Source organism: Aquila chrysaetos, chromosome 23, assembly GCF_900496995.4.
Source record: "Aquila chrysaetos chrysaetos chromosome 23, bAquChr1.4, whole genome shotgun sequence".
NCBI lineage: Eukaryota > Metazoa > Chordata > Aves > Accipitriformes > Accipitridae > Aquila > Aquila chrysaetos.
In genome coordinates, this window is record NC_044026.1 from 20,433,105 (window position 1) to 20,460,290 (window position 27,186).

At 39.8% G+C, this 27,186-nt stretch overlaps 1 protein-coding gene across 2 annotated transcripts; it reads left to right on the forward strand.

Moving 5' to 3' along the window:
- Window positions 1-37: 37 nt before the first annotated feature.
- On the forward strand, window positions 38-25,708 carry TXLNG (taxilin gamma). 2 transcript variants are annotated; one of them, XM_029999029.2, is made up of 10 exons: window positions 38-521; window positions 8,644-8,956; window positions 11,194-11,285; window positions 14,647-14,817; window positions 15,534-15,728; window positions 17,170-17,289; window positions 18,348-18,422; window positions 20,605-20,697; window positions 21,226-21,321; window positions 22,366-25,708. In XM_029999029.2, the coding sequence occupies exons 1-10, from the start codon at window positions 153-155 to the stop codon at window positions 22,684-22,686; spliced, it is 1,845 nt and encodes a 614-aa protein (XP_029854889.2). In that variant the 5' UTR covers window positions 38-152; the 3' UTR covers window positions 22,687-25,708. The 2 variants fall into 2 exon arrangements, with proteins under 2 accessions (XP_029854889.2, XP_040975479.1); XM_041119545.1 differs by lacking the exons at window positions 14,647-14,817; window positions 15,534-15,728.
- The last annotated feature ends 1,478 nt before the right edge of the window (window positions 25,709-27,186 follow it).

Below are 27,186 nucleotides of genomic sequence, written 5' to 3' on the forward strand. Positions count from 1 at the left end.
GAAGCCGTGACAGCTAGCAGGAGGGCGGAACGGAGCCCGAGGCGGGGACGGGACAAAGCCGCCTCCGCCGCTGACTGACCGCCCGCCCGCCCCAAAGCCGGCGGGACTACACCTCCCGGCATGCCCCGCGGCGCCGGGGAGCGGCGCGGTGCATGCCGGGGCCGGGCCGAGCCGAGCCGCCCGCTCTGCCGGCAGCCCAGGAGCGACTCCGCCGCCCTCGGCGGCGCCTGGGGGAGCGTCGGGCAGGGAAGGGGCGAGTCTACCACGTGGGGCGGAGGGCTGCGCGGCGACTGGCTGCCGCGGGGAGAAGGGGCGGGCCCGCAGGGAGAGCTTCCGGTGTCCCTGGGTTCGGCAGCTTGTTTGGATGCTGCCGTCACATCATGGCGACGCGCGGAGCGGAGGCAGCGCGCGGAGGAGGCAGCAGCAGCGGCGGCAGCGCCGCGGGACGGAGCCGGCGCCAGAGCCAGAGCCAGGGCGGCGGGGAGGCGGCGGCGGCGGCCGCCCCGAGCGGCAGCCCGGAGGTGAGGCGGGCGCGCAGCCGGGCCCGGGGGGAGGGCGCTCCCCTTCTTCCCTTCCCCTCCCCGCCCCGCCGGCTTGTGGCGCCTCGTTCCCCGTCCCCGTGCGGCCTCCGCGGCCGGCCGGTCCCCCCCGCCGCCGCTCGGGGCTGGGGCAGGCAGCGCCTCACCACCACCCCCACCCCCCCCACACACACTCTCCCTCCGGTTTCGGAGGCCGGGCTCCGCTCCGCTCCCCCTGGCACCGGACCCGCCGCCGCGGGTGTGCGTCGGCGGGGCGGGGGGGAATGTCTCGGTATCGCCCACAGGCAGCTGCGCCCGCCCCGCCGGGAACGGGGCGGCCCCCCCGGACACCCCCCCCGAGCGCTGAGGGGCGCTCGCCGCCTCGCGCGCGCGGCGGGCCTTTGGGGGCGGCGGCACGTGGCGGGGCCCGGGGGGGGGGGGGCGTTTCCTTACCCTCCGAAGTAGGCAAAAAATGGTCTTTTTTTTGGTCTCTTTTCCCTTCCTCCGCCGGAACGACGCTGAAGGCGGCGGTGTGCCGGTGAGACGGGGAGACTTGACAGTAATTTCTGGTTGCCCGTCCGCGCAGGAATAGCCCGGAGCGGCGGTACTCGGGCAGCGGGGGCTCACGCCGTCCCGTAAGCCGGGCGCTGCCGGTGGTGTCACCGGCACGGCGTGCTGTGCGGCAGGGCCGCCCCGGTAACCTCACGGGCCGCTGGAGTATCTCGTCCGGTCTCCTTACATAAATTTAAGTGGCTCTTTTGCGGTAACTTTTTTTCTGTGGCGCAAAGGATGATAACATCCCAGAAATAGTAACTTGGTGGTGGTTGTTTATCTTGGCTGCTGGAAAGAGATTTAGGAGGCTAGGGAGCTAGTTTTCCTCAGTGAAAAACTGCCTTTTCTGCCGCGTGTTTTCTGAAGTTCTTTACTGGGAAGTGGCTCGTAGGTCACTTTAGCTTCTGCTGTGAAAGCAGATGATGTTGGTTTTTTTCTTACAAAAAAACCCCAACAACAACAAAAAAAAAAACCAAACAAACCAGTATCTCCATATTATTTCATACACCCACCAGTCAAATGGAATTCAGTTTTTTTAAAAAGTGAAATGTGGCGGGGATTATTAAGCAAATTTTACTTTGAACTTTTTTTGTGAATTAAAAATGCTTCGGCAATCACTTGCAGATTTCCCTCCCCCTGCCTTGATACACAGGAGCTTCTTTATTTTTAGGTTCCTTGTGACCTGTTTGCATTGGGAATTCAGAACTTGTCTACCCTGCTTTTCCCAGAAACGTACTGTGGATGACTAGAAAACTATTAGCTTTATAGTAAAGAGGAAGTGAAACCTCATTGGCGGAAGTGATTCATGCTGTATTAAATGTTTTCTTAATTAGCACCTGTCTCAGATGCTTGCATTAAAAAAGGGCTGGTGAAATGTGCAGCACTTTGCCCTGCATGTAAATGCACTGGAAGTTTCCATTTAAGCTTTGGGTTCCTCCAGTGAAATTTTTGCTAGAATTACAGGAAATGTTTTTTAATGTTTTAAGCTAAAACAGGGAAGAGATCTTTCTAATCTTTTTTTCAGAGCACAGAGAAGAAAAATGACATGAACCCAAACTCTATTTTTTTTTTTTTTTTTGTTCTTTTAGATTATGTTTGAGGTAAATAAAAAAGCTATTTCTAAAAGCAGGAATGTCTTCTGTGTCATAAGGCCACTGAAAGACAGAGCAAGAAGCATGGAAATGGAAACAGGAAAAAGTAAGGACCATAAGCAGGGGTCATGTGAGAATGTGTCTGAACCAATATCAAAGACCATATCCTGAAGGCCAGCAGTATTAATAGTGGAATTCTATTAACATTGGCTCTGTGTTGACTTAAAAGATAAAATAGGTTTCCAAAGTAGCTGTTTCTTAATCATCCTCCTGCTGTGTTGAGACTTGTAACTTTGCAGTGCTTTGAAACTAATGATGAGCAATGCTGCAGGTGTCTCAGTCCAGTATTTTGAAAGTAGATAAATGAGTGCATAGAACATAATTTTTAATGTAATGACAGAACAGGGCTAAATGTTTGCTCGAAATGACTTTCTGATCTCACAGCTAAGATCTTAGTTCAGCAGGGAAGCCACCTCAGAGGCCTTCAGGTTTTCAGAAAGGTATAATTAGACTGCATGATCATTTAGGTCAGTGAGCACAGTATAGAGAAGAATTGCGTGGAGAAATAACCTTAATAAGCTAGTCTTGTGGTCACAAGCACCTGAATTATTGTGTTTAGACCAGTGGATGAAGGTGCAGCTGCTGTAAAATTCAAACCCGAATTTCGTGACATCCCAAAATGCTAGTTTTTATGGCGTGGGGAAGTAATGAATAAAATTACTGCAAAGAATGGCTGATTTTTCAGCACAATACGGTTATGTTAAATGAAGTCTTCTTGAGTATCTGTGCTGAGAAAAAGTATATTACATGTTTTCAAAGTAAGTTTTCCTGTGTTAGCAGGTAAAAGTAAATGGCTGGGATGCAGGAAGCCTAAAATTTGTTATAAACAATAAACATTTATGATAAATGTGACATACTTCTTGTCACAAGATTTCTTTATGTAATTGCTCAGGATAAGGGGTATAAGGCTTTTATGTCCAGTGGCCTGTGTGGTAAGTTTGAAAATGTTGTCAGCTGAACAATGTTATTCAAATGGTGTTTTCTGGAGCCTGATGCTGAGCAAATGATTATGTATTTGCTTGTATATTTAGGTTGTCTCACAGTTACCAAAATCTGTTTTATGTACATATGTGTTCTAAAGGTTCCAGGTTATTTTTTTGAAAGTATTAGCAATTCCAAAGGCTAAGGTTCTAAGAGTCTTTTCACAGTACAGGCCAACTGCTACTATGGGGAATGTAGGAGGTGTTTTGATAGATTTATGTTAGTGCGCCTTTTTTTTTTTTTTAGGGTAATTTGCTAACATATAGGAGAAAAAGGATGTTGGTGTAGCTGCTAAAGATGGTTTCTTTTAATAAGAGGTACAGAGAGGTGTTTTCGGGTGTTTTAGGGAAAGACTGAGTATGTGTATGTGCAGGAGTATGAAGATATAGGTACTTTAGTACACATAGTACCAATAATAAGCACAGTATATTTTAGGTACCACTGTACGTTACAGACTTTTGTAGGTACTAGAACAAAAAAGTAAGTCCATTCATGATACATTTTGGCATGGTAGGATAAGTTCTGTCTAGGTGTCTGTTTTGTCCTTATGTGCGGTGCGTGTTACCGAAGCAGTACTGTTTGAAGTAAAGTTGACTTAGGCTTTTGTGATCATAGCTGGTTTCCTAAATGGGATGCCAATCTTGTACTCTCATATTTTAGCTATGAAGTAAGGTAGAGTTTTCCTGATGTAAACCTCTTTTGATCAAGATACAAGTTGAGAGAATAGAGCAGAAGACTCAATGAAAACTTTGGGGTGAGCAGGAGCGAGAGGCATCTGAGAGGCATCCTCAAATTGTTTGGCCTGTAACTCTGTCTTAAATAGCTTGAGGATGATTTGCTTCTTCAGGTATGTCAGTGTCTTATAATGGCTGGTTTCACAGCTAGGTAGGCAGCAAGTACCTTATTTTTTTAATGATAGAGTTTTGAATTTTGATAAATAATTTTGTGGTCTTATGAAGTGGCAATGTACTCTTTGTCTCTCACTGGAAATCTTTCTAGGCATGTAACAATCTAATTCTGGTTCATCAGATTATAAGCCACCTATCTTTAAAGCCAGTTGGAAGCCAGCTGGAAGCTGAGAGAGCATGGTAGCAGCTAGAAAAGGTAGTGGTGATTTCAGTAGAAGGTCTTTGGTGGGGTGGTTTTGTTTTGTTTTTATTCAGTCAGTACTGAATCAGCACTATTATACAATGTGCTGTTGGAAGTGCTCTGTTCTGGCTGGAATGTTAAACTGAGAAGTTCACTCCTCTGATGAGCACGCATTTGAAAAGACAGAGGTAATGGCTTTAGTTGTTCTGACCATTGTCTCAGTAAGGGGGGGCAATTTCACTGAAACTGATATGGTTTAGTACTTAACATCCTCAATGTGACGTCTATTACTGCTGTACTCCAACTTGAAGCTTGACACAGATAAAATCTGAAACTATCTGTAGTTAAGTGTTTTAAGAATAAAACTGACTGTGAGAAGGCTGTTTAGACTTCTGGTTTTGTTGTTAATATCTGAAGTGGCAGCTAATGTAGAAAACTTTTGTTAATCAGAATCAGGAAGTCATTTAGCTATTAGTGTTTGTGGCCCCTGTCAGGCAAGAACAGACTTCTGTGTTTAAAATGAAAACCAAACACTTTCTAATCCAGGTAAAATACTTTAGAATTTTAGTATGTTATGCCACTGCTGTCAGTTTTGCTAGAACTTACGGACTATGACTTGATAGAATTTACCTAGGTTTTTTGTTAGGGTTTTTTTGTGTGTGACCAGGTTGTTCTAGCTGCTGGTAGAACCACTTCTTTAAATACAGTATTCTAGCCTGTGGTCACCAATTTTTAATTGTATTTAAGCTAAGAAAATTAGATATTATTACAAAAACTGTCTACTGCCACACTGAGCTTTGGTTTTGCAGGGAGCACGCTTGCTTGTCAGTAAGCTTGGATTTGTTCCATGTTCACTGGAAAACCAAAAGAAGGTTGACAAGTTCTGTAGTTTTTTCACTATTGCTGTTTTCAAATATATTTAAGTTATGCAAGACACTTGTACACAAACCTTTTTCTTCAATTCAGTATTCTGATAGGTTATTTCTACATTCTTTGTTAGACTTCGGAGAATGAGTCTGAAGTTCTGAAACTCCTTGTGGGTTTTTTGATGAAGGACAGAGAATACTCAGAGTTGAGAAATTATTATTGTCAGTAAAGAATTGGACTGACACCTGATTTGACTTTGACAAAAAGCTCTGCTGAATTAATGAGGTGGTGGTGTTCACTCTGTGAAATTTCCACATGCTTTGGAATATGCATGTTAATTGCCAGCTCTGAATTCACAGGTGTTTAGGTTACTTTGATGGTTTGCTAGTAGAGGTGGGCATTTTGCAACTCATTGGTCACATGTATGCCCCTGCCAGTAGTTTTTTTTTCCCCCAGAAGTGGCAGAATTTTCTCAGATGAAAACCATCTCTGGGTTGTCTGAATTTGAAGCAGTGCTTCTCATGCATGTCGTCTTGCTGATGGTGTTCCAGTACCTCAGTAGTCAGTGTTAACTATGTACGGGTGGTGAGGATAAGGTATTTTTTGTTTAGTTCCTTATGCTCTGGCCATGATTAGATTGACCTTTTTATTTTTATTTTTTTTTGTTTATTTTTTTTTTTTAGTGACTCTCGTGCTTTGGCTTGTTTCCAACCGTCGTGCTAGCACTTCTGGTTGGCAGGATTGCCTATTGCTGTGCAGTGAACTGGGTTGAGGTACTGATCTGGCTATAAACTGTGTTAGAACAAGTTGCACGAATGTTATTGCTAGCACAGCAGAGGCGGGTGTGAAAAAAGGGAATGAAATGATAGCAAGAGAGCTGTTTGGGCACTGCTGCTGTTTAGTGTTTAACCACAGCCAGTCAGGCCTTCTCAGCTGCTTGTTGGAGTTCCTGGCAATTTTGTGCTCTGCTTTCAAAAAGAAAATTTTGAGTCTGTTTATGGATTTCAAAAGTCTGGAAATACTGTGCCAAAGCAGAAACTTTGAGCTTAGAGCACACTTTCCCTGCCTTTTGCTAGGCTTCTTAGGCAGAAGTATCTGAATCGGAAGTTCACGTTCTGTGTGATGGAAAAACTGCAAGTTTCAGCTGTTGTGTTGGTACTGCATTTCTACTCTGGTGTCACGTTGTGTTCATATACCATTGATCTTTCCTGTCTTGTCAATGTAAGGTGACACAGTATCTTCAGCTTCTGTAGGAATCATGGTTTGTGGAGATCATCTGTGCCATGGTTTCAACCATTGGTACCTACAAAAAGGTTAAGTGAGCTCTGCTTTTTCACATCTCTTGTCCTTTTTCAAGAAGCATCTTGTTTGTTTAGCTGACCCTAAATTTGGAGGGGTAAGCCTTTCCTATGTCAGTGGAAGCCTCACAGTTTAAGACAATCTTAAGGAAAAAAAAAAAAACATTTTACAGCTCTAAAAAGTCAACTGCTAAATGCTGGGGTTGGTCATTTGTTACAGCAATTCTATTACTGTATTATCTTTGCAGTCATTTATCAAGTAAGTTGTCTGACGTGATTGGAGAATGATAAAACTGCAGTGCCTTTGTCCATAAAGCACATGCATCATTTCCAGACTTGTAAAGAGCAGTGCCAAGTGAATCTTCCTTGATAGGTCAAAAGTTGCTCCTTAATGTCTATACAGATTATTTGCGGTTAAAAAGGTTATTGTCCTTCGTGAAAGATATTGTATGAATTCCATCTTCTCAAGAATGAATCTGCCTTGAGATAAGGTCTAAAGCGAGGGACAGGCTTTAAGTATAGAGAACAACTAAGCTGTTACTTTTTTTTTTTACAATGTTAATGCATATTTGTTTAATGATTTTTAAATAACTCTCCCAAGCATGCTGAACAAATTGGGAGTTGAAATATATCTCACAATATATTATTAGTGTTGGCTGCGTTCCTTTGATGTTGGCTAATTCCTTTTGAAGAGGAAAACGGTCCATCTGTGCAGAATATAAAACCCAGTGCAAACTCCTGGCTTTAAGAATTAGCACATTTATAATATTAAAATATAAGATAATCTGAAATTAATTTGTGCTTGAACAGCATAACTCTGCGTATAAACAAGCTCTGTTTTTATAACTCCTTGTGGCTTCAAGGAAATATACTTCACTGAAAATAAATCGATGAGAATGATCACTTTACTTTGGCAGTAAAGTGAGTTCAACTCTGCTTATCGTACCTTTAACGATGTATGCACGTTTTATAGTAGGATTGCAAACGGACAGCAAAAAAATACCGTCACCTCAAGTATTGTCCTGAGTCCCAGCTTCTGTAGTGTAACAAAACAAACAAAACAAAAAAGCACCCAGCCAAACACCTCTGAAGTTCTCATCAGCCTTAAATGTTTCTAGAAATTGAGAATGTTGTTCTAGTGATTGAGAGAGGAATCTGGTAGCTGCTTAATAAGCTGTAGTGTTCTGCTCCAAAATATGGACATATCACTGCAGTGTTAAAACAACCGGTGATGTTTAACTTTTTGGTTAAATGATTAAACATTTTGGGGTTTAAGGAATCTTTCAAGAAAGTTCTGTTTAATTGAGCAGAAATAATGTATTGATAAAAATCATAGGTAGTGGGATTCCACGTCTGAAGCCAGTGAATACTCACTGTTTTTTATTATTTCATAGATGCGAATCTTAACATTTCAAACATGGATGTGCTCCTGGTCCTGTTTATCATTCTTGTTAAACAACATATTTTCTCTAGTCATAAGCTGACAATCATATTTGGCATTCTGGTTGAAGTAGCTTAAACTCTTACCCTAGCTATGTTATCAAAATAATGTATTTCTGTGGATTTCTTTGGACTTCCTAGCAGGTTAATATTTCCCCCGCTTTCTTGCAGTATGTCTCTTGAATTACTTTAAAACTGGTATCTTTCAGCTTTCTGAAAGTAACACGTAATAAAGTTGGTTTTAATAATGGTGTCCTGTCTCAATTTCTGTACCTTATTTTTCAAATAACTGTACATAAAGCTAGTTAAACTCTTGCTGAGTTTCAGGTTTAGTATACTTAGTGTTGATTTGTGAGATACATTTTTAAAAACTGTGAGGGAGAAATGTTTTCATTTAAGATTGTGTGCTTTAACAGCTGAGATGATAGCCAGTTAGTTTTGGAGCTTTAAGAATGGATTTCCATGTGAACTTTTAATGTCTAGAGTATAAACATTTTTGCAATGACAAGGTATCAAAGTTGTTTCGTAATAGAGTAATTAATATTTTGCGCTGTTGTGTGCTGTTTTCTTCATCACTCTTTAGGCTCATTCTGTGTACAGTTATTTATATAGCTGTCTTAACAGCAGTGAGGATCAGCTTGAATAACAGTGGGGTTTTATTTGGCAATGCAAAAGAAAGGTGGAAGTTTCATTTTAAATACAGTTGCCTTGACTGTTTACTTCCACTTCTTCCTTTCCCTTCTGAAGTTGGTTGGTGGTGCAATGGAAGAAGCTGGATCTCGGGAGATGGAAATGAATAACCAGGATCAGCTGGTGAACAGGAAGTGCAATGAATTGTCTGATATAGCATTGCAGCATGCGCATTCCAACTGTTACGGCCTGGAAAACACAGGCACATTGGAAGAAGCCGAGTATATCACAAAGAACAGAAAGCACCTAGTGTCCACATGCTGCTCTCAAGAGTCTCGTGAGGAGACTCCTGGGAGAGAAGAAGCCCGTACCGATCCACCTGATGGCCAACAAGATCCGGAGAGTGAAAAACACAAAGAGAAAACTTTGGGTATGTTCTCTTTGGCATTTTGATTTTTAAATGACTTTAATATTTTTGTAAAATAGCTATGCATTTGCTCTGTCTTTGTGTCAAGTTTACTCTGTAGCCAAAACTTGTCATCTTTAACAGGATATTCTAAGAAAATCATAGAATCATTTAGGTTGGAAAAGACCTTGAAGATCATCAGTCCAACCGTTAACCTAGCACTGCCAAGTCCACCACTAAACCATGTCCCTAAGCACCACATCTACACGTCTTTTAAACACCTCCAGGGATGGTGACCCTACCACTTCCCTGGGCAGCCTGTTCCAATGCTTGACAACCCTTTCAGTGAAGAAATTTTTCCTAATATCCAACCTACACCTCCCCTGCCGCAACTTGAGGCCATTTCCTCTCTTCCTACTGCTTGTTACTTGGGAGAAGAGACCGACCCCCACCTCGCTACAACCCTCCTTCCAGGTAGTTGTAGAGAGCGATAAGGTCTCCCCTCAGCCTCCTCTTCTCCAGGCTAAACAACCCCAGTTCCCTCAGCCGCTCCTCATAAGACTTGTGCTCCAGACCCCTCACCAACTCGGTTGCCCTTCTCTGGACACGCTCCAGCACCTCCACGTCTTTCCTGTAGTGAACGGCCCAAAACTGAACACAGGACTCGAGGTGCGGCCTCACCAGTGCTGAGTACGGGGGAACAATCACCTCCCTGCTCCTGCTGGCCACACTATTTCTGATACAGGCCAGGATGCCGTTGGCCACCTGGGCACACTGCTGGCTCATATTCAGCCGGCTGTCAGCCAACACCCGCAGGTCCTTTTCTGCCGGGCAGCTTTCCAGCCACTCTTCCCCAAGCCTGTCGCGCTGCATGGGTTGTTGTGACCCAAGTGCAGGACCTGGCACTCAGCCTTGTTGAACCTCATACAATTGGCCTCGTCCCATCAATCCAGCCTGTCCAGATCCCTCTGGAGATCCTTCCTACCCTCGAGTAGATCAACCCTCCATCCCAACTTGGTGTCATCTGCAAACTCACTGAAGGTGCACTCAATCCCCTCGTCCAGATCATTGATAAAGATATTAAAGAGAACTGGCCCCAGTACTGAGCCCTGGGGAACACCACTTGTGACCGGCCGCCAACTGGATTTAACTCCACACACCACCACTCTTTGGGCCTGGCCAGCCAGCCAGGTTTTTACCCAGCAAAGCATACATCCGTCCAAGTCGTGAGCAGCCAGTTTCTCCAGGAGAACGCTGTGGGAAATGGTGTCAAAGGCTTTACCAAAGTCTAGGTAGACAACATTCACAGCCTTTCCCTCATCCACTAAGTGGGTCACCTTGTCATGGAAGGAGATCAGGTTGGTTAAGCAGGACCTGCCTTTCATTAACCCATGCTGACTGGGCCCGATCACCTCGTTGTCCTGTATGTGCCGCGCGATGGCACTCAAGATGATCTGCTCCATAATCTTCCCCAGCACTGAGGTCAGACTGACAGACCTGTATTTCCCTGGATCCTCCTTCTGTCCCTTCTTGTAGATGGGTGTCACATTTGCTAACCTGCAGTCAACTGGGACCTCCCTGGTTAGCCAGGACTGCTGATAAATGATGGAAAGTGGCTTGGTGAGCACTTCTGCCAGCTCCCTCAGTACTCTTGGGTGGATCCTCTTCAGCCCCATAGACTTGTGTGTGTCTAAATGTGTGCTTCTGGTTAGGAAAAGGCACTTCTTAATGCATATGTAAGAATCCTTCAGCTGGTAACACTATAATAATAATAATAATAATAACAACAACGTGGTAGTTACTAATCAGCTTTTTTAACTTTGCAGTTGTTGGATTAACTTTTACATTTGGGATTGTGGTGTTCAATGCTACCAAAGCACTGCTGATACATAAATTCCAAAGGCTTATTAAAAACACTTGTGTTAATATCCTTTATTAGCAAAACTTAATCGTTTAAATTTCACTCTTTCAAATTTTTCTTTTTATCTGTGCTGTTATAAACTGTGAAACAGAAATATTTTTGTGGTTTTAAGATTAAAGTGACTTGCTATCCAAGTTGTGTAATGGCACATAGGCAAGACAAATTTATTCTTACTGTGATAACTTCCCATTTGCCATCCATTAGGATTATGTAGCTATCAAATCACAGAACAACTTAACTCACACTAATTTCTCGTGGTTCTATATTTTACTTCTAAAGACAGGCTGCTTTTCTGGTACCTTTTTTTCCTCACTATGGTTCTCTTTCATCCAATTCATAGGAAAAGAAGTGCTATTATTAATGCAAGCCTTGAACACACTTTCTACTCCAGAGGAAAAGCTGGCTGCTTTGTGCAAGAAGTATGCTGATCTGGTAAGTAATTTGTAAAGATAGCAGGAGTTATTCATGTGTTAATATTAACTGTGGAATGCAAGAACTTCTAATACAGGACAGTTAATGATTTTGAATCTTTCACAGTGTTGGTAGGAAGAAAAAAAACGCTCAGGCTTATTATGAGAATTGTTTCAGCCAAACTTGCATGTAGTCATTTCACTTCTACATGACTGCCTAAATCCAAAGAAAAAATAGGTTATGATAACTTTTTGATAACTTGGTGTTGAAGCATAACATTAGGATTAACAGAAAAGCTAAGAGTTTCTTTTGGGAGTAACTATTTTCTTAGGTTTTGTCTGTTAATAATGCTTTTGTGCTAGCATTTTATAATTTATGCCCTTTAGGATAAAGGGAAAGAACATACTGTGATATCAAGATTTGGGGGGAAAAAAGTTCAGTTTTACTGAACTCTTTAGTGATTTTGGGGGGATAGGGGAAGTTGGAAAGGTCTAGGTTTAATTTTGCTTTGTGCTTTCTGATCGTGCAAAGGAATGGATAGAAAAGTACACATTTCTTCAGTAACAAACCAAAAAGGCAAAATTTTAGCAGTAATTGATCACAAAGTGTGTTCCCACCCCAAGTAGGAGAAATGGTAATTTTTTTCCTTAAATTAATTGATCGCAAAATTGCGGTGGGGGGGAAGGCTCGTAAGTTCACTTTTTAGAATGTGCCTGGGGACAAAAATGTTTGACATGTTCATATTGAGACGGGGACAGACAAGAACGGAAAGACTGGAAATACTGTGTGTATGTTTTCCCACCGTATTTGTAGCTATAAAATGAATGCAAAACTAGAGATAACTGAATAGCTTGACAAAAGCATAAGATTTATCCTTCTGTAGATTTCAAGCGTATTATAAGTGGAAATGTTTCTGAAAATGACATAATGGCTGCATGTGGCATAACTCTTCTTAAATAAATGTATTTTTCCTTTGAGAATAATGATGTCGCCAGAGCTTTGAGGATGAACTAGCAGGTAGTCTTTTTACTCACAGAGGCAATACTAATTACTTAAAAATACACTTAGATTAGTTCTGTTTAAGAAATCCTGAGTCCTCCTTGGAGGTCTGTTATGTTTTTGCTTTGTTTTCCTTGCTCTCTCTCACATGCATGCTCTTGTTCACATGCGGGAATTTCCTTCAAAATCAGCAGCTTCTCTAAGAAGTCACTTTCATTTAAATGAGAAACAATAATACTTCCACAGTGCAACTCAAGGATTGGGAGCCCACCTAAAAATGAGCGTTGATACTGTGAGAGAAAAATGCGGTAAATTAGTTAGTTCTTATGAGCAATTGCTTGCGCATGTGATGCCTTTTCTATTTGAGTGAACAGCTCCCATGTCAAATCACAGTGGTGATGATGATGGCCTGCATGAGGAGCTAGGTTGGCATGAATTCCTCGCTTCTGCAGAAAGAAAACAGTCTGCACCATCTTCACTTTGAGTTTTCTTGTTGAAGGAAAGATCTCAAAACAGTTAGGGAACAGCTAGACCAAATGCATTGCAATTTCCTTCAAGAAGCTTGGCAATCAGGAGAGACATGTTTATGTTAGCTTTTTTCCCCTCCCAGGAGAGGATTCATGGTCTATAGACAGTAAGTGTTACAGTCTATAGACAGTAAGTGTTACAGTCCATAGACAGTCACCATCCTAGAAAACTAGTTTTTTTCCCTATGATGCTCAGAACTGCTGGGAAGTTGGGTGGGAGCTTGTCCAGGTGTAACAGTAGCTCCGTTTTAGCTGAATGAGTCTTAGAGTACTCTGTTCCCCTTAAAAAGTTTAGGTTGGATCTGGTTGTGTTCCTTTTAAGACGCACTCTTTTCTTCATGATAGTGGTGTCACCACTGGCATAGGTGTCGGCTTTAATGCCAGCAGAGGTTTGAACTGTTTATGACAGTGCACCTACAATGCTTTTTTTCTTTTTTTAAAGATTCATCATCTTTAAAGCTCACTGTCAGGTTTTTCAGTGGTGTCTCATGAAAAGGACTGTACAATAAAGGTAGGAATGCCTCTCTCCTGGCAAAAGATCTTCCACAATTTTTTTTTTTTCCCTAATTTGGAATCTATCAGGAGATCAATTTGTCATGCAGGAAGGTTTGCATCCTTGGTGATATGTCTCACACTAGCATACTTTTACAGGCCTGAAGTTTCATAGGTATGCAAACAGCACAGCCACTTGAAGTGGTTTTTCTGGCCACCCAAGAAAAGGGCTTTTTATGTTTGGATATCAAAATATTCCCTTGACGTTCCTTTTCTTTAAACTAGATTAAATATGCATTTAATTTACTGTTGTCATGGAGGTCCTTAACTTTATTCCTTCTTCTGTGCTTCAGCATTATTTTGAGCTCTTGCAGAAAACCAGCGTTGTATTATTCTTCTGTCATGGTGATGTTCCTCATTGCCAGCCTTCTTTTCCTGTGGTGTCCCGCGGCTGAGGCACTATCTAATAAGGAGCAGTGTTACACTTAACATTGTTACCTTCTTTACGGTAGAACAGACTCTAAATAATATGGTTTCTTGGGGAGCCCAAAAATCACGTATAATGGAACTCACTCTCAACTAGATATTAATGCAAGAAACTTCTGTTCACTGGATATTCATAGAATAGATTTTGAAGTCAGCACTATATACAAAGTTTAACACTGTCATCTACCATCTAAACAGCCTAAAGGAAATAGAACAAAAATTTTGCTTCAAATGAGACTACAGATCCCTGAAGTCATCAAAGTATGGGCTGTGCAGCTTTAATAGTATTTGGCTTGATTTGTCAGGGCTGCTAGTTGTTTGTATCTGTTCCTTTCTAAAATAACTTAGCATTTTACAAACTTGTATCAATTACTGCTTCCTTTGGTAGGAGCTCCTGCTGACAAGAAAGAACTCTGTGCACAGTTCTGTGGGTTTTTCTTTTTGATAGTAAAAACAAGACCTGTTGGATATACAGCTGTGTGTACTTTACAGATAAGAGAGTGGGAAAAGTTGTGACTTGTTGAAAAAACAGTCTCAGTTGGCTTTTAATTGTATCTGCCACATCTTCCTTTCTCAGGGCTAGTCCTACCCTTGTAACTGAATGCAAGCTGATAGCCCATGGTCAACGGGTCCATGGTCCCTGTTCCTCAAAGGCGAATGTTCAAGTTGAAATTTATCTACTTTCATCTTCTGTCTTTACACATTTCAAATTCTGTGGGATGATGGGAGTTTCTCTTTAAGATCAGCTTGGGGGTCTTAATGAAATTATTTGACTTCCTTGCTTTCATCTGAAACGTTTAAAAGCTCAGTCTGCTCATCTAGATGCATAAAGATAGTTTCAGCTATGTTTATTTAATAAATATACTCTCTAATGTTAGTTGGAGGAGAGCCGGAATGTTCAAAAGCAGATGAAGATACTGCAGAAGAAGCAAGCACAAGTTGTGAAGGAGAAAGTCCACTTGCAGAGTGAGCATAGCAAGGCCATTTTGGCACGTAGCAAACTGGAATCTCTCTGTCGGGAACTTCAGCGTCATAACAAGACTTTGAAGGTTAGTTTATTTACATAAATTACAGTGCCAGTGGTGGTGGAAATCTTACTGATTACTGCTTTTTACTTACCACTTTGCCCGTTACCTGTACCTGCAGAAGATGAGTGGCATGTGGCGTAAGTGTACTTGATTTTAAGGTAAAGAGTATGGGGATAGTTCAATTCACTTCCCCCCCCCCCCTCAAACTGGTTCATATTACTTGCAGTATGTGATCTTGTCATACTTGTTTCTGGGAGCAGTGCTGATGACTGCTGGAAAAAATAGCACAAGTGAAATAACAGCAGCATGAAATGGCAGGGTATCAAAAAAGGCTTAATTCTGTCAGAATATAATGGATGGGAGTGAAATGGAAGAGAGCCAAGAGATTCTTATCTGTGATCACTGTAGGAAATTTCATTACAGTATCAATCCTGTTTTTAACATCTGGGCAATTCTTACATTTGCAAAGGTATTCATGTAGCATAATACCAGCATCTGAGTAATATTGGTAATGGTAAGGACAAGATTCTCTAAAAGTTTTTGGAATTTCTAGATTCTTGGTTCCATTTACTTTACATGTGTAGTCAGCATAGCATATTGTGATTCTGGCTTATTTTAACTCTAGCACTGTAGAACTTGAAACTATACAGAATTGAATTCTTACCATTGTTTCTGACTCAAAAATATGAAAAAGGTGCATGGTTTGGCTTGAACATGTTAATATTCTCTCATAAAAGGAAGAAAACATGCAGCAAGCACGCGAAGAAGAAGAAAGACGGAAAGAAGCAACTGCACACTTCCAGATTACACTGAATGAAATTCAGGCTCAACTGGAACAGCATGATATACATAATGCCAAGCTCCGTCAGGAAAATATTGAACTGGGGGAAAAACTGAAGAAACTCATTGAGCAGTATGCATTGCGAGAAGAGGTGCTTACATTATGCTTCTAATGGGATTCTGTTAGTTCCTTGACTGTAAGGATCAGATAATTATTTAAAGGGGAGAAAAAGCCCTAATACTTTACAGCCATCGTGTAGATGCATTATAAATTATTCTTTTTACTTCACTACTGTGAAAAATTAAGTAGCTGTTTGGCCCACTATCTGCCTTTCCTGTCTGGTTTTGCATACCTAAATTCAAGATGCATTGAAAAAAATCTTTCATAGTGAAAGTGGTGGAATAGGAATAAGTTGTCCAGAGGTTGTGGAATCTCTGTCTTGAGAGGTATTCAGAACTCAACCGGGCAAGGTGTGAGCAACCTGATCAGACTTTGAAGTTGACCCTGTTCTGAGTGGACTAAATGGCTTCCAAAGGTTGTTTCCAACATAAATATGTATTAATATTTGAAGTTCTTCTAAATTATGATTTCACATTGTAATGGGAGGGGGGTATAAGAATTATCCTCTATCTTACTTATTTTGGTTCATTAAGGTTGGGGGGGGGTTGGGAAGCTCCTTTGTGTATGTAGCTGCTCTTGTTGGCATAGAATCAAAGTAAGCTGTCATGCTTTAAGAATATATTTGGACTAGTGTCATGAAAATGACTATTACAGGGCTAACTGAGCTAGCTTTAATTGGCACCAGTGTGTGAGCTAGCCAGTCTAAGCTACAGTAGTGGAAAATAGCCAATTCTCCTTGTCAAAGAGGGAACTAAGTTTCAAGGAGTTCTACAGCTAAGATTAGTTTGCTAGTTCTTAGTTGGCACAGGGGGTTTGGAATATAATTTCTCAACTTGTGGGGTTGGGGGGCGTTGGTATGGGCTTCTGGGGTTTGGGGGTTTTTTGTTGTTAATCTGGATCAGTTTGAAAGCTCTGTGCAGACTAGTTCCCCACCTTTTGCGATAATGGAATATTTGTATCTACCATGAGATAATTTGAGGAAGAGAAAAGGTAGGAAGCTGCTTTGTGCTACTTTCCGGATGGACGTAAGACTGCAAAATTCAATGATTTGTGGAATTCCGTTAGCTAAATAAACTATTGATGCAAACCTTGCTCGTTTTGAGCTTTTTTAATTATGAGGACTAGAGCTTTTAGAAGTAACAAAGTACAATAAGGATTAGAGGTAGATACACCAACTTCAGAAGAAAGGATGTAGACTACTTGTTACGGGATTTTTAAAATGGTGTGAAGTGACTGACAGTATTGTACCAATTTAATAAAATACGCATCTGACTTCTGTGAAAGACAGAAAAAGTGTAGTTTTAATGTATGGAGATAAAGGGAGAAAAAAAGGCATGTAAAACAGTCTTTTGCTGCTTTTTTCTTTTGCATGAAACTTCTAAACGATATGGATCTCCTCATACATATACAGTTAAAACACTCCACTGGTCAGTTAAGGTTACATTTGACTAATAAGGTTTTCTTTCTTTTAGCATATTGATAAAGTGTTCAAACATAAAGAACTGCAGCAGCAACTTGTGGATGCCAAACTTCAGCAAACTACCCAACTTATTAAAGAAGCAGAGGAAAAACATCAGCGAGAAAGGGAGTTTGTAAGTGAATTCTATGTATGTTAAGGGAAATAACAAAACCCACCAAATCAGATTTTTCATGATTTAATGCAACTACAGGAAATTGAGGGGACTGTCTTTTGAAAGTTAGACTAGATTTCAGCAGCAAGACTGAGATGTAAGTTTTGTGTTGTATGATGCCTACAATGTTAATGTCCATATTTACAAGCAAGTAATGTTACTGTTTCCATTTTCTCAGCAAATGTGCTGGATATCATTTAGATTTTTCTTAGACTGGGAAATATCTTGAGCTGAAACACCAAAGGTACTTTCTTGCAGTCAAGAGTTATAACTTCTGGTTTTATGCTCTAAGAAATACCAAATGCAGAATAAAGCATATGCTTTTCTGAAGTATCTGTCTCCGAAACTATGCCTGATGTTTTATTTGTATGTTAATAATCAGCAATTTACTTGCAGTCTTCCAAGAAGTTTGCTTCCAATTAAAAAATAATACTTAGGTGAAGACTTTATTTTTAATGCTCCTTATGTATCTGTAACTTCTAGGCAAAAACCTTGCTTTTCCTCTATAATCTTAAAATTATCATCCAGTGTTGGATTGTTCTATATTTTTAAAACATAATTTTGGAATCATAAGCTGATGAAAGTCTCTCCAAAGATGAACCTACAAAATGGTGTCAAGTTGAAGCAAAATTGGTTTGAACTTGTCTGTGGAGGTAATATTAGTGACTGGAGAAACGGAGGTGGAAAATAAATTAGGTTACAAAACAGTTACAGATTATATACAGTTCGTTGATGAACTACTCATATAAATTTAGTGGTTCAAACTTGCTACAGAAATAGAAACATTGACTCATGCTACCAATTAGAAAAAAGTTTCAATAAAAATTTCTGCATGCCAGCACATGCTTTAAATCATATATATGAAAGTATAGTATAGTAAAAAAAAAAAAAGCCCATGTGAGAAGACATGGTTGAATGGCCCTTAGGTGATGTCAGTGTCCATTTTTCATCATAGATCAAGTGAAGCCATTTTTAGGAGTACTTTCTTCATTATGTGGCTTTTTTGTATTGTTTTTTAGCTGCTAAAAGAAGCTACTGAGTCCAGACACAAATGTGAACAGATGAAGCAACAGGAAGCTCAGCTGAAGCAGCAGGTATCTTTTTTTAATGGAGTGGTCTTCAATAACAAGTTTTCCAAAAAGAAAATGCCAAGAGATTTGTGATTGTAGAGGACATAATGCAACATATGAAAAAAACCTATATGTATCATTCATCAGTTGCAGTATATTACTTATGAAAAGTATTTGGTATTTTTTTAATTAAGTCCTAAATTTAATTTCCAGTAGGTAACTCTTCAGTAGTGAAGTGTGAAGTATAAATTGTAAAGACTTGACATTTTGTACTTGCTGTTTAATACAGCTGTTAGAGTACTGTTACTGGAAAGTGCTAAACTTTGAATTGCTAGAGATAGTATCCTTTTAAATTAATAATGTTAATATTACAAAGACTAGAGTATATGAAAGCTTAAGAATCTATTCAGTGTGACAGCTACTTTACCATTCCTTGGCTTCTCTGAAATTGTTCTTGTCTCTTCCAAAGGTATTTTTATCTTTTTTTTTGTAGCTGTTCAGCACCAGAGAGGCCCTTATGACTATAAAGAGTTGGGTGGGGATTTTTACCCATGCAGATTTTAGAATTTGTTCCTTAGTGTTTCCATCTTAGCCTTTTGTGGAGGATTGGGAGCAAGCAATGTCACATTTATCCCTGTAGTTTTTCAGAGTTAGTAACCTGAGTGTCTCTGTCCACAAAAACCTGCTATCTTCAAATTGTTTTCTTGCTGTAAATGCTACAGCAAAGTCCTCTCTGCGAGTGGGGAAATGGTCTCCGGTTTTTGCACTGTGGTTCTGGATCACCTGCAGTCATTGGCCACATGTGAACTCAGCACATAAGGCAAAGGGAAATGGTAGGTTCAGCTTAACATCAGAGCATCTGAGAAGCGGTAGCTGTTCCTTTTATTGTATACCCCTTAGTTTTGTGAAGGTTTTTATTAAGTCTCCTTGCAAGCTCTGTTTCATGCCCTTTTTTCACACTTACTGTACCTAAGACTTTTCCAGGCCTTCCAACAGTTATATTTAAAGTATGTGTGTAGTTAAATGTAATCATACACACACATCTTTGTTGGACTTGAACTCATTAATATCCAAATTCTCCCAAACAGTTTTTTGCCATGCTTAGTCTTTTATGATTTTTTTTTCAAGTTGGTTACCCTTTATTTAAAATCCCACTGCCTTTTTGTTATGCTTTTTAATAGTAACAATGTGTATAGTTAGTGGTTCCCTGGGGCTGACAGATTTTTTTTTTTTTGTAGAATGAGCTAGAAAATTCAGTCACAATAACGGCAAAAAGTCATGATGTACCGTTGACAAGCTAGGCTAATTCCTGTTATGAAAGTTCCTCTACTATTAGAGCAAAATACAGTATTTCTGTACTCCGAATTATATTGTCCTGCAACCCCAAATGTAAGAATTGAGAGAACTGATTACTCCTCAGCTGGAATAAGAAGTTACTAGTAAATGGTCATGTATTCTTAGAACATCACATCACACACTGATAGTGTAAGTTGTTTTAATAAGAACCATGACCTAAGTTTGTGGGGTTTTTTTAAATGTGTTAATTAACATATTTTGCAGTTCCTTCTTGATGATTGACCTTGTGGTACAGGGCAAGAAAATTTTCTGTCATCAAATGTTAATGCTCTTCCCTTGTTAAAATGTAATGCTTTTCACTATTAAGTGAATTCCTTGTCAATATTCGCATTCCATGATTTTTGCTTGCTGGGCAGATTTCGTAGGTTGTGAATGTGTATTTTGATTTCTGGAATCAATCATGTTTATTTTGTCCCAGCCTTGGTTGTTAGCTTTGGCTGGTGAAGGTGGAAAGGTAGGTCTTTTCTGAGTTTAATTTTATTAACCGTGTGCTGAATTTCCTGTCTATGTGTATGTCCACAGATTTTTTTTTTTTCTTCAGTGGGGAAGCAAAAATGAGATAGTAATGAACTGTGGTGTCTTCCAACATTTTATAGACATAATATCCTTTTTACTTTAGAATATATTGCTGTTCTATAAACATAGAACTCTCTTTCATATATAATTGGACTAGCATGTTTTCAGACAAGTTCTGCATGCTTCTCAAATGGAAAACGTAGGATAGTATAAAAAAAAAGATAAAAAGAAGTTAATGTTCTATTATTTTGAGTTTTAATTTTGCCTTGTACCTTAGTATTTTTGTATTTGTATGCAGTTGTTCAGGTTAATATTCATGCCTCTTTTCCAACAGCTTTCTCTTTACATGGATAAGTTTGAAGAATTCCAGACCACCATGGCAAAAAGTAATGAACTCTTTACAACCTTCAGGCAAGAAATGGAGAAGGTACTTACAAGATTACTTAGTTTCATAAAAAGTAATATAAAAACGCATGCTGTTAGCGGGATGCATTTTAGATTTTATAACAGTGTTTGCCTTCTGAAAATATATGGAGTATTTTGACATTTAATTTGGATCATAAGATAGGGCATAAGAATTTGTCATGTTATCGAAATGTAATTTTTTTCTGTTTTTTGACATACTTGCATAATATCTAAATCTCAATTTCAGTGTTTTATCAAAGGCATACAATACTTCTCAGTCTTCTTGGCTGTGCTTATGTTTTTAAAACTTCTTTTCCTGGAGCTTTTTACTAGTACTTGAAGGTTGCTAGTCTGTTTCTTTTAAGAATCAATCTTGTTTGAATGCAGAATCTGTATTTGTGGGGTTGATTTTGTGTAGAAAGACTTTTCTGTAAAATAACTTGTTCAAACCGGACTTGGAAGGTAACACTAAGAAGTCGGATTACTCATGTAAACCTACCTACGTTGCAACACAAGCCACAAAATTAAGGTTTTTATTTATCTTTTGTAGATGACAAAAAAGATTAAGAAACTGGAAAAGGAAACCATAGTGTGGCGTACAAAATGGGAAAACAACAACAAGGCTCTTCTGCAAATGGCTGAAGAGGTAATTACCTTTTAAGCAGCAGTATGGCTAAACTAGAGTCTGTGTCCTAGAGAACTTCATGCAGTTTTTCAGTTTTAGAGAACTGGGAATAATACACAGTAGCCTCTTCTTGGATTGTCTGCCTTATGTTTTCTGTTGTGTAAATGGTACTGGTCTCCTCAGACACGGAAAATAAAAAGCTGCTATATAAATCTAAACTCATGACACACAAAAAAAAATTCAGCCTCATCTTTCCTTGCTTACTGTTTAATTGGTGGGATAATGTGTATGAAATCATACAAGCTGAATGAATTGACTGTATTTTAAGATGCTGAGCAAAGTTCAATCAGTGCTGCAATAGAAATCTATTTTAAATATACAAGATTGACATGAAGGAAATAACCCATGTGTAAGGGATCAATTACTTTCCTGGATTGCTGCTACTTTTGAGGTCATGAGGTGCCATTACTTAATTGCAGTCCAGCAAGAGAGGAGCTAAAACAGCTTTCACACAGGCCATAGCATACAGTTCTGCCTACACTAAGGTCTAGTTCAAATATATTAGGTATGACTTTGCTAAACCATGCTATGTCATACAGGTTCTGCTATAGCACTGCTTATCTTTCTTTGTTCTTTTAAGGAGCTAGTTAGGAGAGCCATGAGTATGGTACCTTCTGACCTGGACTCTGCTGCTGGATTGTAGATTTCCTACTTGTATGCCCTTCTGTTCCCTATAGTTGCCATTATTTGGGTTGTAATTGACTGCTTTATGGGACTTCATATCAGCATCCTCACTGATACTCAGCCCTCACTTAAAATTAGCATTATATAGTTATATAGTTCTCATTGCCTGTTTCTACAGGTGTTGCCACTCCAGCTTAGACAAACCATCTGAAGTGTAGTGGTCAAGTATTCTGAGGAAACTTGCTCTAGTGCAACTAGAATTTGACCTACTGGGTTAATTAAGACTTAATATTAAGGATTAAGTGGTGGTGATTCTTTTCATTAATTTAAGAAAAAAAAATCAGTTGGATCACAGAGCTTTTATTTTCTTTTGTTCTTCAGAAAACAGTAAGAGATAAAGAATACAAGGGCTTTCAAATAAAACTGGAGCGTTTGGAGAAGCTATGCAGGGCCCTTCAGACAGAAAGGAATGAGCTGAATGAGAAGGTGGAAGTCCTTAAGGAGCAGGTTTCTCTCAGAGAAGCAGATGTGGATCTAGCTGTGCAGGTGTTGCAGTCCTGCACACTCAATTCCCATGAGGAGCTGGGAACTCCCACTGACATGGAACCTGGAATCCAACCTGATGTGGAATCACGTATGGCAAATAGCTCCAAAAAGACTGTCTCAACAAGTCCTGTTCCTGGCACTGAAACTGTAGACTAAAATGAAGTGTAAACACTGTATTGAGAGATATATTTTGTGTATAACTTTCTCTGTTGGTGGTAACTATTTGGTTTTGTGGTGAAAATTTTCTTACTTTTTCTACCATATCTGTATTTTCTTAGAACTACTGGACTTATGTGGTACAGGAAGCTGCATAGCAGCTTTAAATAGCTTAAACTATAAATTTTCCACAACTGTGTTGCACATCTGCCTCATTTTTTAAAAGAAAATATTTTTCCATAAAAGGATGCATGTGCGTTTCCTTCCCACAACACAAATCACTGTCATGGAAGACCGTGTACAGATATAACATCGTTCTGGGGAAAACAGTGACAGCAGGTCACTTTTTGGTTTAAAGAACAGCATTCTGGTTTTGTTCATTGATTTGCCATTCAGTATACTAAAGATTACCAATTTTTCCAGTAAATTTATCTATATAAGGATGTCTAATGGCCAGTAAAAGATGTCAGCTTTCCCCTCTAGTATGTTTTCATATATATGAAAGAAAAAGTAAAGGTCCAGAATATAGTAAAAGATGTTTAAAGGGTTTTATGTACTTTGTGGTATGAAAAAACAGCTTTGAAATACATTAATTTGCAGCTGGTGAAACAGGGTGTACAACTTTTTGCAGACTTCTCAGGGTTGTGTTGTAAAGGTTAGTTTGGCCTATTTGCCCTACCTGTGAACATGTTAAATATAAATGTGTGAGAAAATGTACAGCAATGTTACCAAGTGGAATTTTGCAGTTGTGTAGCCTATTGCACAGGTGTTGGTCGTGTTCTTCCCTCTTTGCTGCACTGTGTCCATCACATGGTTATCCTGACTAGAGAAATCCATTACTGTCTAGACAAATCTCTGGATTATCTGAAGGGCTGGAAAATAGACATTTACTGCCAGAGGTGTGGAAGACACAAGTCTGTGGCATATAGGCTTTCTCTAATAGCCTTGTATGCAATGTATTTAAGCGTTAGTTAAGCGTATACTGGTTGTAATTGAACATGTAGATTCAAATACTTTTCCTGAAGTACAACATGGAATTTCTTGCTCAACCTCAAAGCTGTACCAGTTGGCAGAGTGCCTTCCCAGTTAGGTTATCTGGTAAAGACGGTACTTCAAATTCTTATGCTACCATACCACAAGCAAAGTTCCCTTGCTAACCTTAAACTGTATAATCTTTTCTTAGAAAATTTGATACCCACATTTTGACTTCTTTTCCTGAAAGAAACTAGGACCAACATTTATTTTTTGGCAAGGCAATGTGTGAAATAACTACAAGCTACCCTTAACTTGAGTTCCCATGTATTTACTTTCTAGTTTTGGTTGCTGTCATTTTAAGAAATACGAGTGTGTGTAGCCTTTTCTGGTACTTAAACTTCTTTGCACTTACTTGGGAGGGGATTTCTGAATCAAGCACATCTCTCAATGAGCTTCCCACCCTCATTGCCCTTGACAGTTTAGTGGCTAAATTACTTGAATGTTCAGGCTGCACTGAGCTCCTGATCCTTTTCCTGTAGTAATGGACATTGAAATAATGTAGCTGTCTCTGAAAGAGAGTAAGGTTATGTAAGGTGTAACAAATGTGTTTTAGCTCATACCACTGAGAGGAACTGCAAAACTGACATTTCTTAAATGGCGGAGCAAATGGGAAGCTGGCCATCTTTCTCCTAGATTTGTGCAGTTTTTGTGTTTGTGGTCCAAGCACAACGCAGGAATGAAAAGAAGGTAGCAATGAGCAGTCAGTCAAGTTAGACTCAGAGCTTTGAAATATTAATCATGCTAAGCATATGGCATAAAAAAATACTGGAAAGAAGTTTTTCAGACTTGCTTTTCAAATGACTTGCTTTATAGAATCAAACTGTTCAAAAAAAATAGTTGTTGTGAGAACTGGTTTTCAGCTAACACTAAGCATGAAGTAATTTTCCTGAGGAAAAGTGAAAAAATTTGTATCTGATGCATCATACCCTTGGCAAGGTAGGACATGCAGTTTTCTATTTTTACAATTTATTATTTGGACATTTGTATCTTTAACAATTCTTTCTATAGTGCTTGTTCTATATGGAGGCAAGAGTGAATTTTTGGACCCTGCTGCAAGAATATTTTAAAGGGCTTTTGGAGACATGATAGATGTATAGAACAGCAATACAAATATATTTGTTACTGACTTAATATGTAAATGAAGCAGAACGCCCCGAGTGACAGGCTTTTAAAATGGGGATATCTTTTCTCTTTCCTACCCTTAACATACCCATATCATATCAACTTATCTGGCCAAGGTGAGCTATATTTTGCTTCCTGAAACCAGTCAATACAGTTTCATGCATTGCTTAGAGTGTTGTTTAAAAAAAAAAACAAAAGACAAAAAACAAACAAAAAAAACCCTCAACCAACCAAAAAAACCCCAAATTCATGTAAGGGATAAGCTCAGCACTCTAACTGATCTGCCATACAGCAGGCTATTGCACTGCCAGTCTGCAGCCAAATTGGCTTCAGAAGGGTTTTTAAGTAAACTTGTATTAATGCCTTTCTCCCACTACCATAAACTGTTTAACCTGGGCTGTAAACTGATGTAGCCTGAAATAAGTATGTCTAATTGTCAAAACTCTGGGGCCTGATTGACAGTTTTCACCATGATTAAGCTGCAAAAAGCTAAATTATGTGATGCAAGACCCAAATATGTGTATACATACACAAGTAAGTTAGGGCTGTATCTCTAATGTTTTGTCCTTCCTTTCATTACACCTGGTTACGTTACAGTTCCAATTCTCAGGTGTTGCAGAAAATCTACCTCTTTGGACTGTAGATGGAAATAACTGTGAAAAAAGTGATGCAGAAATCTAGTTTGTGCTAAACACACTGCTTTATTTTTACAACCCATGTCTGCTTTCATGAGGAAAAACGATAAATGAACAGGCAGTCTTTGTTTTGCTTTTCAAAAACATTTTGTAGAGATTTTTCACTAATGTGAATCTGAAATTTTATCTACTCGATTCTGTATAGATTAAGTAAATAAGTATGCTTAATATATTGGACTCTGAGTTTTTCTTTAACATCATATTCATGTCTTCTAACTGGATCTACTGAGCTCACTGTATTTGAAAAATCAAGAATGAAAATTAAAAGTTGTGAAATTTGAGTTCAAGTGTATTGTTCAAGTGAAACGCCCTAAGAAGGGTGTGTTTTCAGGGTCATGTCGATGACTTGCGTGTGGCTGGTGGTAGCTGGTACCAGCCGTGCAGGCAGAGTACGGTAAGTGAAGTGCTGCTCTACCTGCTGCCCTTGCCCAGCTGGCCTCGGCTGGGGAGCGCTGTGAGGGCAGGTCAGACCGCGGAGGGCAGGAGCTCCGGCTGAACCTGTGGCTGCCCACTCTGAATTCTTGTGCCTTCTGCCTCCAAAAGGTTATCTACCATAGTTCAGTTGGGTGCAGTGTGAAAAATACGGGGGTTTACGTTAAAAATCGGGTTGTCTAGTAACTTCATCCAGTGCTCCCCGTTCTGTCGTATGATGCAGGGTCACTTGTTACTAATGTACAGTTCCCTCCCCAGTTTAACGTTAAGTGTTCTGTTTGCCTTCTCCGGCATATTCCCTAATGTTTGGCAACTTCCCTAAACTTAGGAGAACTGGTTTTGAGTTCAGTGTTCCTTTACGTCTGCTTTTTTCTAGGTAGCACATAGAGTTGTTCTACAGCATACTATGATGTGCTCTGTGACACTCTGAAGATAGTATTCATTTTTTCATTTAAATAAAATTGTTCACTTGTTTGAAGATACCCATTTTATAAAAGCTGAGCAATGGAGGTCCCACCCCTGAGGCTTCTCTAGAGCTGTGCCAAGTGTTTTGGAAATCCAGGTCCATTGCCTGGTCTTGGTTGCTGTCCTAGCTGTACTTGTTTGCTTCTTCAAAGTGTTGCCTCACATCTGAGACTTGTCTCCACCAAAGGCGCTGCCTCGGCCCCTGTATAAGCATCTCTACTATTTCTATCCTTTCTTATGGTGCATACTGATACAGAAGTCAAATCTACTGTTAGTAGTTCCATGGATCTCCCTAGTCTTCCTAAATTTCTTACAAAAACTGGTCAGATTTGCAAGCTTTTGCTAGAGATAAATTTGGTTATACATCACAGTTAATAGCTGGGGAATTTTTGCCTGGTTTTTTTTTTTGGTTTTTTTATTAGGTGCTAAGTCTCTTCTGTTAACATATGTGCACATGCACACAGGTACATACACATTTGAGCCATACTTAACTTTTCTTGTGAAGAGTAGTTCTGACACAAGAACCTCTTTCACCAGCTGCATTCTGAGCCCTTTGGTCCAGCTGCTAGGGCTTTATCTCCCTGGCAGACGGGCAAGTGTGTTTGATGTACTTGAAAAAGACACTTGCTTTTAGGCCTTCAGTAAGTTATTCTTCATGGATACTCTCTACTCCTTTCTGATTTTTATTTTTTTTTACATTTAAATTTTGATTATCCACCTTTTTCCTCTTGTTTAGACATGTCTTCTTGAA

Excerpts from the sequence above, each read along its gene's own strand:
- TXLNG (XM_029999029.2), top strand. The coding sequence starts at position 153 with ATGCCGGGGCCGGGCCGAGCCGAGCCGCCCGCTCTGCCGGCAGCCCAG. Across the intron at positions 11,286-14,646 it reads GCAAGAAGTATGCTGATCTG|TTGGAGGAGAGCCGGAATGT; the intron begins GTAAGTAATTTG and ends CTCTAATGTTAG. Across the intron at positions 14,818-15,533 it reads GTCATAACAAGACTTTGAAG|GAAGAAAACATGCAGCAAGC; the intron begins GTTAGTTTATTT and ends CTCTCATAAAAG.